This window comes from Pseudophryne corroboree, chromosome 2 (genome assembly GCF_028390025.1).
Source record: "Pseudophryne corroboree isolate aPseCor3 chromosome 2, aPseCor3.hap2, whole genome shotgun sequence".
NCBI classification, from domain to species: domain Eukaryota; kingdom Metazoa; phylum Chordata; class Amphibia; order Anura; family Myobatrachidae; genus Pseudophryne; species Pseudophryne corroboree.
The window spans coordinates 977162488-977176170 of NC_086445.1; the positions used below are offsets into that span (position 1 = coordinate 977162488).

Genomic DNA, 13683 nt, shown 5'->3' on the forward strand with positions numbered 1-13683 from the left:
TAGGGGCGGCACTTGTATGCTTGTATTGGTAACGTCAGCCCAAAAAGTACCAGTAACTGCAAAATATATCCACTTTATTGTATGATAGGGTGCCACGGCACACAGTTTGAGGACCACTGGTCTATTCTTTGATTTTTTTAATGTTATGTATCTTAGATATAGAGACACAGCTCTGCCAACAAGCCTTTATAAAAACCATAGGACCATCAAATATCAGACTTGCTATTACATGTTGCTTCAGATGCAATGACTGCACGCCACGATGTGCCCACCAGGAGACACCAGGTGTCTCACTTCCCAAACCGCTTGCTCTAAAAGAACTTTAAAATTACTATGTACCACGTTAGGGCACAATCAAAAGGGCACTTATCACCAATTATTACCTGTTAGTAAACACGTGGCAGACAAATGTATTTCTAAAGGTCAGGTTGGATTAGAGCAGATGTTCCTACAAATAATGAGATACTTGGTGAATCTAGGAATCTCTTGCCATGGTAGTCCTATAGCTGAGCAATACTGTAAATATTCATGACCTTCCTTAAAATACCCAGAAACTGATTCTTTCATTAAATATTTTAGCTGCCATCAAATAAAACTAAACAAACCATGATGGTTCTAGATAGGCCTTGCATGATAACATGGTCTCTATGAAATGTGGGTGTTGCAGGGTGGATTACAGCCATATATGGGTGGATCAGTGGTGTGGCCAATTTATGTAATGATCCCCATCCCACGGGTAAGCTGCTCTCAAGCCATCTCCAATTCCCTAAAAACTCCCATGTATCGCTGTAAGCCACACTTTCGATCTGTCCCATATTTTTCTCCCTTTACTTTGTTTAATCCCCGTATCGCTAATTGCGTCCCCTTGTAAATTAACGTTATAATAAAGCATAGTAATCACTACATTCAGTGGTGGAAATCAGGCAGGGTGAGGCTGATGATGTCACAGACCGCCTTTGTGATGTCACTCAGGTGTGAGATGAAAGGCCCTGCTTGGCTCAGGACAATCAGTTATTGCATGAGAGTGAGCGTTGAGATAGTTCTATAGCTACTGAGACGCATTTTTTCATTGCTCTAACGCCGTTTATACAATGCGAAGGTCTATGGTAAGTTATTTTAATCTGAATATTATCTAAAAATATAGTTTAATAACGTAGTGCTGTTATAGGGGGACAATCTAAGCCTGGCATAGCCTGACGCTGGTGGCAGATTTTTGGTGGAGACCTCGCAAAACCACTAGTGTTGGTGGGGTGGGCAATTATTTTCACTGTCATCATTTATTTATCATTATATTAATAGCGTGAGGACGGAGAAAAGGATTAAAATGTTCCGCCCAGCAAACCTTAGCCTGGTTGAAATCAGGCACATCAACTAATTTGTAATTGTGCTACTCATTATTATCAGTCAGGTTGTTGTTTTTTTCTGAGCTAAACCTCGAGCCCAACTGAATCCCCCTGGTGTCCTAAGAAATGATCAATTCTGTACATTTGTCTTTTCATTGCATTTTAGTGACATTGGTATAGTAAGTACAAACATATTGACCTTTTTTTGTTTTAATGTATTTTACATTTTTTCTTGCATTTTTACAGAACATGTGGCTGCCCCATCTGGGGCTGTCACAGAGGGATAGACTGACCATACTGAATGACCAGGGTATAAGCATCCCCATTATTGATGCCGCGCAGTACATACTGCGCAAACAATTTAATGTGGAAGGCTTGCAGCCTGCAGTACTAGGAGAGACAGGATCCTTCAGCTCCATCTCTGGTCCGTCAATCCAGATACACCCAGATAAGGATGACAAACACTTCTACGTGTCCTGTTTCAGAAATGGGCAGGTGCAGATTGCGGACAGCGATGGATGGCGGCTTACCCCCTCTGGCAGCAGGCAACTACAGGATCTCTACCAGGCTGTTGTCCCGAAAGACCTGCTGACCAACATTAACATCCTGAATGTGGAGCAACAGAGGCCAGACTCCATGGACTGCGGACTATATTCTATCGCCAATGTCGTGGAGTTCCTCTTCACCGGTGACTTTCCCAGGCGCAGATTCAGCCAGAGAAAGCTACGGCAACATCTCATAAAGTGCCTGGAAGATGGGGAATTTACACCCTTTCCCAAAAGAAGCCGTCGTAACAAACAGAGGAATCCCGATCCGGCCGTATATAGCAGCAGTCTAGAACCTGGAAAACGTTCACCTATTCCAGAATCTAGGAAAAGAAAGTGCCCTGAAGAGAATGGAAACAACAAAAGGGGGAAACCTGATTAATTAGATCCTAGGTGAAGCCGTCTGATGTGAATGGACTCCAACACAGAATGAGGAATCAGGCTCCACCGAGAATGGCTGTGTCCCTCACTGAACACCTGAATCAGCTTGTCCAGGCCTCAGAATTATACTGAGAACCCAATGTCCGTCCATATAACATCTAGGACAGGATACTGGACAAGTAATCCATTCACACATCTGTTATGATCCTGGGATACTGGACGAGTAATCCATTCACTCATCTGTTATGATCCAGTAATCCATTCACACATCTGTTATGATCTGCTGACATCCAGAAGAATGGAGGAACGGAGCAGAGAAGTGTACGGAGCAAGGAGATAAAGATGGGAAAAAAGTGACTTTCTACAGACTGTGACAAGAGAGTGGTATAACAAAGCATTCTGCTGAAGTTCTATCCAGAAAACCTGCACAAGATTGCTTCATAGCATTCTGCTACAGAGCCATCCAGAAAATCTGCTCCCGTATTGCTTCACAGTATTCTGCTCCAGTGCTATCCATTAGTAAAAATACTAATAAAAGTTTTAAATATAATAAATTAATAACTGTGTTGATAATCATTAATTTCATCATTTAAATAATATAGATTTTTATACAATGCCGTTGAGAAGACTACGATTCATATATACTGTACTTTGTGCTATAATTTATGCATATATAAAATGCGAGGTGGAGTATATATAGCACTGGACAGTGGGGAAGGCAGGACAACCTTAAAAAAAAATATAAAAAAGTAAATGCAGATAAGAAAACGAAGGCTATGGAAGGCCCTGCCCATAGGAGAGCACACGTTCTAATAGGAAGAGTGGTCAGCTGACACAAGAGGAGAATGGTTGGCTCTGAGTGGAGATTAGGACAGTTGTGAGGGGGCAAATCTGGTAATATAGGTGGGTGTAGGATAGGTGAGAGTGGGGCAGGTGTGAGGAGGCATTGGTGTGGGTAGCATAGGTCGGAGTGGGGAAGTTGTGAGGAGGCATTGGTGTGGGTAGCATAGGTCGGAGTGAAGCAGGTGTGAGCAGGCATTGGTGTGGGTAGCATAGGTGGGAGTAGGTCAAGCTCTAATAAAGAAAAGGGTTGGACTGGCCCAGCGGACTGGTCTGCCCCAAAGGCCTGGCCAAGCAGGTTGGACTCCCAGCGCTCACTCAGTTATCATGCCCCGCCCCCATACTTGTAACAACACCCATAATGTGTGGGCACTCCCCCATGTGCACACACGGAGGGATGCCGCAGCCGAATTACAGCTCCTGTGTGTCCCTGAATAAAGAGATGAGTTTTCAGAAAACATTGAATGATCTGAAAGTTGTGGAAGTGATTGATTGGATGTATTACGGAACTCTACAAATGGGTAGCTGCATAGGAGAATTGAGAGTGAGAGGCAGTGGCAAATTTACCATTAGGCACTTGACGCACGTGGCTCGGGACGGCACCTGTTTGGGTGCGGTACTTGAATGCTTGTATTGGTAACATCAGCCCAAAAAGTACCAGTAACTGCAAAATATATCCACTTTATTGTACAGGTTGAGTATCCCATATCCAAATATTCCGAAATACGGAATATTCCGAAATACGGACTTTTTTTTGAGAGTGAGATAGTGAAACCTTTGTTTTTTGATGGCTCAATGTACACAAACTTTGTTTAATACACAAAGTTATTAAAAATATTGTATTTAATGACCTTCAGGCTGTGTGTATAAGGTGTATATGTAACATAAATGCATTCTGTGCTTAGATTTAGGTCCCATCGCCATGATATCTCATTATGGTATGCAATTATTCCAAAATACGGAAACATCCGTTATCCAAAATACCTCTGGTCCCAAGCATTTTGGATGAGGGATACTCAACCTGTACCATATGCCATCTTGAATGGAGTGTAAACGGGTAGAACATGCACATACGGTACTGCACATGTACGTTGTCAGGGGCAGACTGCAGGGAGGGCACCAGATCACACAGGCCCGTCTGCAATATGGCACTGGGCACACACAGGCCGCCCACAGTCCCAGGCGAAAATTTAAGAGGTATGGAGCACCACAGAAGCCCCTCACTGAGCTCTAAGGAGGCCACAGCACTTCCAGCACCGGTCCAGTCTCAGAAAACTGGGTCTTACAGGGCTGCAGGATGAAGAACAGGATCAGTAGGCTGGGGAGATTGCAGACCCACGTCCTACACCATGCCTAGCTAGGCCGCGCCCCCACTGTAGACCTTTTTAGTGTAGATCTTCTAATCCACACACCTTTATTTTTACACTCCGTGCGGATACAGTATGTATTGCCACCGCAATGTTTATTTATATAGCGCCAATCTTTTCTCCTTAACTATATACATACAGTGCCTTGAAAAAGTATTTAGCCCCAACACACATCAGAGATTTTCTATTTGAAATACAGTAGATTGAAGTTGGACTTTTTTCTTCAGTCTAATCTGCAAAAGTATTAGTCAAATAAAGAAACACTATAAATACTTTCCACAAATTACATCTAATGCATCCTGAAGCTCAAAATGTGTTCACGGACTCCATCTGTGGAAGGTATTAATGGGTCACTGTCGTCAGTTCTTTTATGAATATAAATTTACCACATTTAGGAGGTTCTAAACAGAGAAAAGACATTTAAAAAAATAACAAAAAAACCCCCACAAGTTGCAGAATGGAAAATAAAGATAATTCCAAACAAATAAGAAGTATAAATACAGAGACTTAGGTAAAGCTTTCTGGCCTAAACGCTAAGTGGTATGTACAGTATGACGCAAATCCAACACCAAACACCACCACCGGTGTGGAGACTGGCGGTGGTGGCTGCATTATATTGTAAGGATGCAATTTATCTGTAGGGACTGGTAATGATGTCAGCATCTGTAGGAAGATGAATGGTGCACATCACAGACTGTGGACACAAAACAGCTACCCTATGCCACAAGTCGGGAGGAAGATTGTATTCCAATAGGACAGTGATGACAATGGATCTCCATGAGCATTCCAGTAACAACTCGGATTATTATCCCAAACAGACGTCTAATTTGTGTCACTGATCACCAATAACCAGGGCCGGTGCAAGGTTTCTCGACGCCCTAGGCAAAACTTCAGCCTGCTGCCCCCCCAACCACACACCGAGTTTTAGTACATACAGGAAATGCGGTAGAACACAGAAAACAGGTTTTTACTGCATTTTCCTTTTAGTACATCCCGTCCAGCATGCTGACTCTAATGGGCCCTACACACTGATCGATATCTCAGAACGATATTGTTCAGATAAGAACGTTCTATCATTCATATTGTTTAGTATGGAGGCACCGATGATGAAAGATGCGCGTTCCCGCAGTCGTTCATCGTTGGTTTTTAATAGTTTTTCAATGCAAGCCAATTTGAATGATATCGATCATCGTTCAAATCGCACTAATCGTCCACTGTGTAGGTCTTATTAGTGAGAACTTCAGTACAGGTTGCTGCTGTAATGCTGCAGGTGCTCTACCCAGAGTGCACAAGAACCGCTAGACAAGGGCTGGATTAAGCCTTCGGGGGGCCCAGGGCACTTAAGACAGGGGCTGTGCCTGAGTGTTGGGTATGCGTGACCGGCGGTCAGCATGCCTCCGCTGGGATACCGGCAGCAAAATGCCGGCAGGTGAGCGCAAGAAGACCCGACTGTCGGGATTCTCAAGGGGCGGGATGTAGGAGGTACTGTTTTGACCGGTCACATAACTACATCCCGTGCCTGCTGTTTCTCTAATCCCTTGTATATATATATATATATATATATATATATATATATATATATATATATATATAATATAATGAAAGGCTAACACTGCTCCTCACCTGTTTGGGGGGGAATTAGAGTGTTTTTTCGTGCTGGCAGACACTATATGGCGACCGACCAAGCAGTTCAAGTGTTGCTCCGTCCAGGTGTGCACAGCCACTGGCTCTGACATTACTGTTATGATGTTCCGTCATTTTGATGGGCTGGTAACTAGTGTATTATATAATGTCACCTCTTTCCCCCTTCCAGCACCTCCATCCCTTATATATTTAAAGATGCACCCTCACCCCAGCCCTTTGCTGTATAGATTAAATAATCCACCCCACCCCTTAAGTATTTCCCCCCTCTCACCCCCACCCTTTACATATTAAATGAAGCTCTCACCTACCCAACGAGCCCCCGGTCCTTAATCCTGCCATATCTGGTGCAGTAGGAGGGATCCGACCACTTGATCACCCTCTGTGTTGCGATCATAAAGGGTAGGGCGGGAGGGCCCGCAGGGGCAAACGCAGGATTCTGAGTGGGGGTTTCCAGATAAATGGTAAACATATATACATACATACACATTTGAGTATATTTATGTGTGTGTATGTAAGACTGCAACCTCCCCCCCACTCCATGGGTGTTGGAAAAAAAAACCCCAGAAAAACTGTGGCTGTATAATTTTTTATAAGAGGAGCTATTAACTCTGCGTGTATGTATGTATGTATGTATGTTATATATATATATATATATATATATATATATATACACATACATACACATATGTATTTATTACACACATTACTTACTGTATATTTATATACATAAACACACCACACATACACACATATAAAATACATACACATAAATTAAGGTCACACTTAAACATCTGGAGGAGCTTGGAGTCCTCCTGCATAGCAGGGCAGCCGACTGGCTGCCTCTCCCTGGAGCTCAGTGCAGCCGTGTACCTGCCTATTCTGTCGCTGCCGAGTTTCTGCTGCTGCCAACATTGCCGGGTGCAGAGTGTCCGTTGTTGCCGACTGCCCGCCATTGTTGCAGTGAGGCGGGTGCCGACTGGCAGCTGCTCCCGCCTCTGCCGAGTTCCTGCTGCAGCTCCTCTCCTCCCTCTATACATTGCACAGGAGCCACACGCGGCAACATTGATCCCTGCAGCGGCAGTCACTCTCAGTGTGACTGTGTAAAGCTGCCTTCGTCCGGGAGTGGGGGTGCTGTAATATTGATGATATGCAATCGCGGGGTCGGGGGGGTGTTATTGCGGAGGAGATCGCGGACGTCTGTTGTGCGGGGCGGCAACATGTGGAGTGTTACCCCGGAGAGGAGCAGGAGACTGTTGCTAAAACAACTATAACCATAGCCGTCAGCACGCTGCTTACTCTATGTGCATAGAGTATTGAAGCTGCTGCCGATGGGTTACACTCACACTGACAGTGCAGCAGGGATGTCGCGGCCGCCCAACTGTTACGGCAGCGGCTTCAATACTCTATGCACTTAGAGTAAGCAGCGTGCTGCCGGCTATGGTTCCAGTTGTTTTAGCAACAGTCTCCTGCTCCTCTCCGGGGTAACATTCCACATGACAAGAAGGGAAGCATTCATCGGCAGCGTGAGCTGCCGCCCTCCAGTGGTCTGCGCCCATAGGCAGCTGTCTAAAGCTGCCTAGTGGTGGCGCCGGCCCAGCCAATAACCTGACACTGAATGAGCCATCTTGTAAAGAGCAGTGGCCAAATACTGCTATTTTAGGGCTGAATGAATACAGTAGGGATCTTCTGGCGTCGGCATTGTGACCGCAGAGATCCGAAATATTGGTATTTTAACCGCTTCCCAAACAGAATACTGCCAAAATATTGACCAAGGCTGAGGTGAAGACTTTGCAAATGATGACTGAGCCATTTATTAAATTTTCACTACATACTTACAGTACATATTCAGCCAAAATGTCTGGGAGAATCCTAAATTAGAGTTCTCCGAGAAAAGTAGGCCACCCTTCCACATCTCTCCCACCTCCCTGTGAATAGAAAACATTTGTGCTAATCACGTACATGAGGAAGTAATTTCTTCTCCCATGCACCAGAATGTTCACCACGTCCTGTAGTGACCAGGCCCTAGAAGTCACCATTTTCTCTGCCTAAATGGAAACCTCCAGGGACCTTTGCAAAAACTTGTGTGACAAAATGACTGGAATCAACAGCAGTCAGCTACTCTCTACATGGTCTCCCTCTCACAATGAGGTCTAGTATTGTGAACGCAGCTGGTATTACAGCATCACATTGTGGTGCTGTAAAACTACCCCCCCCCGTCCACAAACCTCACCACACACACCATTCCTCACCTAATCCAGATTCCTTACTTATTCTTAATAGAAACTGCTCTTGGGGTATGCAGTCCCTATGTTGATATTCAAAATGTCGGCAATCATAATGTTGACACCACAATGTCCAGTTATAATGTTGACACTTGAAAGACTGGAGGGTTAGGGTTGGGCACTAGAGATAAAGATGCAGTTAGGCACTAAGGGTAATGTTAGGCTGGATGGGGAGATACTTAGGCTCTAGGTGGAGGGTTAGGCTGTAGGAGTGGATGGTTAGACTATAGAGGGAGGGTTAGGCTGAGGGCTAGATGGTAGGAGGGGATAGTTAGGCTGTAGGAGGGGGTAGTTAGGGTGAGGCTGTAGGGGGAGGGATAAGGTTAGGCTGTAGGAGGGGATGGTTAGCGTCAGGTTTTAGGAGGGGATGGTTAGGGTTAGGCTTTAGGGGAAGGGTTAGGCTTTAGGGGAAGGGTTAGGCTGTGGGAGGAGATGGTAAGGGATAGGCTCTATGGGGAGGGTTAGGGTTAGGCTCTATGGGGAGGGTTAGGCTATAGAAGGGGATGGTTAAGGTTAGGCACTGGGGGATAGATAGGGTTAGGTTGCGGAAGGATAGGGTTAGACACTATGGGGAGTTTTAGGGTTAGGCTGCGGGAGGGGAAGGTTAGGGTTAGGCTGCAGTAGTAGAAGGTTAGGGTTAGACACTAGGGTTAGGCCGAGGGAGGGGAAGATTAGAGTTAATCCCTAGGGATAGGGTTAAGTTTAGGTACTGGGGGTAAGTTTATGTTAGGCTGTGGGTGGGGTGGGATAGGGGTAGGCACTATGGGAAGGGTTAGGCTGCAGAAGTGGAGGGTTAAAGTTAAGCACTAGGGATACAGTTAGGCACTATGGTTAGGTCGAGGGAGGGGTAGGTTAGAGCTAAGTACTGTGGATTGGGTTAGATTTAGGCTGAGGAAGAGGAGGGTTAGGAGTATGCTGTAAGAGAGGAGGAAAAGTGTTAGGCTGCGGGAGGGGTATGTTAGGATTAGGGGTTACTGTTACAGCCAAAACCACTAGATGACAGCAGGAAGTCACCATCACTTGACTGCCAGACCCAGAAGACCCCACCAGAGCTTTGCTACAAGATAAATAATTGCTTCACTGAGATACAATGCTTTGTCAACATTCTAAGCACATCAACAAAATATACCGAACCCTGCTCCTGGACCTAAGTGTGTGACGTTACTGTTACGCAAAGCCCACCCTGCTCTTCCTGATGCTATGGTTTCTGTGAGGTTAATACTATAAAAAAGATTTTTTTTAAAAATCAGAACTTTTTTTTTTTTTTACCGTACAGCTGGCAATTCTACGCAAATCATTGTTATAAAGGTACTTTTTGATCCCACTTGGGATAAAATTCTAGTAACCATTGTGCTTTACAATAATGTGCATTTTGCAGGATTTGTTTCTAAGAACCAAATCCTTCCCAACCACCCCTGCATTCCATGCCTGACCCTTATATTTGCTCCAGACTGGCCTGACGCAATTCTGTGGGTATTGGAGTGTGGCCCCCTTACCAAACCAAACCAATCCAAAACATGGCAGGCGCACAAAGGAGTTACAGATTTCTGAGAAGTAGTAAAAGATATATAAATATTAGAGAGGGAAGAAGAAATGGGAAGAATTGGGTCAGCTTGGAGGAATGCTATAACTGGCACAGACTCAAGGGTACAGGAGTCTACATGGCATTTCTCTGCATGGGGGAAGACGTACGATCTCTGACGAGAAATGCCATGTTTCCATTCTACCTATTTACTCTATAACCTCATGTATCTCCATATTCCCTCTTTACAACGGTAATTACTGCTGCGCACAGCCCCATTTCTTTAGCTAAGCATATGCCAATGCATTCTCGAGGTATTAATTACGGTATCCGGACTCTGGGTCGACACCAATTAGGTCGACACCCATTGATCGACACTAGAAATAAGTTGACACGGCCATTAGGTCGCCATGAAAAAAAGGTTGACATTAGTTTTTTACTTTTTCATACTTTACGATCCACGTGGACTATGATTGGGAAGCGAGCCATGCGAGGGGACACGGTGCACTAATTGCGGTTCCCGGTCACTTGATGGAGAAAACGGCAACAAAAAAAAACATTCATTTTTTCATGTCGATCTAATGGCCGTGTTGACCTATTTCTAGTGTCGACCTTTCCACTGTTGACCAAAGGGTGTCGACCCTGAGTCCCATACCCGTAGAACCATAGAAGTGCTTGTTAAAGGGGTTGGAAGAGGATTGCACACAGGTCAAAACTTTTATTCATGACAATGCAGCCTCGGGGCTAATTCAGACCTGATTGCTGCTGTGTGTTTTTGCATAGTAGCGATCAGGTCTGAACTGTGCATGCCGTCGGCGATCGCCGATTGACAGGCAGAAGTGGTCGCAGGGCGGGAGGGCCGGCGGCGTTTGGACGCCGTTTAGGGGGAGCGGTCCAGGCGACGCAGGCGTGCCCGGACTGTTTGCGGGGGGCAGGCCGCGGCGGCTGCGTGGCATCACACGCAGCCGCTGCGACCCGGGCAGTGATGAGTAGCTGGGAGCTACTCTTCCAGTACAAAAGCACATCTACGATCAGGTCTGAATTGGGCCCTGTATTCTTATCACTACAGAGTCATGAGGCGGCTGCCTAGGCGTTTATGCTAAACCAATATAACAGAGAGGAGCAAACGGTCTGTCCTTTTTGCACCTTACCCAACAACATTGCACATATCCCCCCTGCCATTAACCCTTTTGCTACTGCACTGTCGTATGATTATCACACCGCAAAAGACTGAAGAGAAGGCAAGAAATGGCCACTGTTCTGGTGGGCTCTGCACAGACACCCTAACACCCTCATAGAAACTGAAGTCTTGCAATAAGATTATTATCATCATTCTTCAGCATTATTAGTCAAATAAAAAGGGAAAACAAAAAACAGGGCGAGGGTACCTGTAATAACGCTCAGGCAGTCAGTTCCACATTGATATTCCAGCCTATCTATGGGTAGATATGGAAACTGTGGAGAGTACCATCACATTCTATTAATATAGACAGAATTACCAGCCTGGAATTAATTAGGTGTCACATTGGTAACAGGAAGACTGAAAGGTCTGCTAAAGAAGGTGGAAAATGTCTGCACTTCGCGGTGCGGCTTTTGCCCGTTGCCGCATCACTTAACCCGCCACGTTCAGATTTTAAATATACTTCCCAACTCGTCTAAAATGTTATCAGTGTCACACTGCTGAATTTATGATCCGTCTACATCAAGTCATTTCCCTTAAAAGGTCACTCACAGATTCTGCAGGAGACTATATCTGGAAATACCAGCAAATTCAAAATGAAAACCCATTTGTCCTTCAACGGTGTAAGAAGAAAAACAAAACAAAAAAAAAACAGCCGCTTAACTGCAGCCATCACCTCCATAAAACATTAGAGTGCAATAAAACAAACAAGCTTTGTGAATTGGTGTTTGCTTGCTCCAAGGGCTGGCTGTGCAGGCATTCCTGTGCAGCTCCTGCAATGAATGGAGTGCAGAGGTGCGACCAGGGGGCTGACAGTCATGTGATTTCTCATTGCGCAACCTGCTCGCTAATTATCAGGGAACTGCAAGGCAGATCAAAAGCTCATTCACTGGAAATGGTGCATTAGGTGTCTTGGTGATAAATATTTCATCCTTGGGCTGGCGTGACTATAGAATCTCAAGCACTGGAGTGTTCTTCTGTACACATAAGAAATGAGTAGTACACACGTTCTGCACAGCGCAGGAGAGACTGAAGCCCGCAAGTCTTATTTATTAAAGAGATATAAAGGTGCATATTATACAGGTTGAGTATCCCGTATCCAAATATTCTGAAATACGGAATATTCTGAAATACGTTTTTTTTTTTTGAGCGAGAGTAAGATAGTGAAACCTTTGTTTTCTGATGGCTCAATGTACACAACCTTTGTTTAATACACAAAGTTATTAAATATATTGTATTAAATGACCTTCAGGCTGTGTATAAGGTGTATATGAAACATAAATGCATTCTGTGCTTAGACTTGGGTCCCATTGCCATGATATCTGATTATGGTATGCAAATACGGAAAAATCCGATATCCAAAATACTTCTGGTCCCAAGCATTTTGGATATGGGATACTCAACATGTAGTAAGAAACAGACTGTAAACATAACACATCTCCAACACTATTGAATATCTTACAGTAGCATTATTACGTTATGGAGAAAGATTCAATTAGCCACAGGTTGTGTCATCTCTTCTGTGTCTGAGTCGCTATGTGATGCCACAAAACTGCTTATGTCTATGTGCAACTGAGTCTGACTCTGTATACGAATCACAACGAAACTCATCGTGAAAAAAAGCCCCAGCATCGTGACAATTTGTATACAGAGTCAGTCACACACGACTATACAAGTGTTGCATATTAAATGAATCAGTACAGTCTTGTGAAGCGGTTTTGTCACGTCACATTGCAATTAAGACGCACACTACAGCTCCAGAAAAGACGCTCGGCGCAAGCAGAGTTGCACAGGACCCGGGGTGCCGAGAAGCAATGTTTTGTGTGACTGCAGCAATAGCGTATGAGGACACATCTGTAACTGAAGACTTACATTTATTGGGAGTAGTATGGTTTGCCGGCGGCCAGCACACTGGCGTCAGGATCCTGACCGTCGGCATGCAGACAGCGGGGCGAGCGCAAATGAGCCCCTTGCGGGCTCGCTGCGCTCGCCGCACTACGCGCGTCACGCTATTTATTCTCCCTCCAGGGAGGTCATGGACCCCCAAGAGGGAGAATAGGTGTTGGTATGCCGGTTGTTAGGATTACGGCGCCGGTATACTGAGCGCCGGGATCCCAACAGCCGGCAAACTGAATACCACCCACATTTATTGGCTTGTGCACAACCTCTGTTAAGTCCTACTAAACACATGGCATAATAGTGCTGGCTTTCTTCTGTGCTTTTCAGTCATGCCTATATATAATCAGATTGTTTATGTATTTTATGCATTGGTTAGGATGGAATCCTGAGAGCAACTTAAGGCCATATTCCAATGCAATGAAAATGAACAATGAAGCCTAAATAATAAAACAGGAATAGATGGAGTAACTTGCTCTCCTCATTGCGTAAATAATAAAACGACATGACTGAAAAGCATAGAAAAAAACCACACTATTCGGTACAATACACCCCCCTATTGCAATGGATATCGATGTTATAAGTCCCCAAGGAGTTATGTTAACATATTATGAGAATACCTCCCAACTGTCCAAATTTAGGACACTCTCCTGTTGTCCCCCGGTGGTGGTGGGATGGTGAGG

At 44.8% G+C, this 13683-nt stretch overlaps 2 protein-coding genes across 5 annotated transcripts in view; one reads left to right on the forward strand and one right to left on the reverse strand.

The window, feature by feature from the left end:
* The window catches only part of APP (amyloid beta precursor protein), a 405252-nt gene that overhangs the window by 107623 nt on the left and 283946 nt on the right, over positions 1–13683 (reverse strand). The gene's annotated exons all lie outside the window — the stretch shown is intronic.
* LOC135050168 (uncharacterized) lies at positions 1007–2778 on the forward strand. The gene is made up of 2 exons (XM_063956383.1): positions 1007–1106; positions 1590–2778. Exons 1-2 carry the CDS (start codon positions 1092–1094, stop codon positions 2268–2270), a joined length of 696 nt encoding a protein of 231 aa, XP_063812453.1. The 5' UTR covers positions 1007–1091; the 3' UTR covers positions 2271–2778.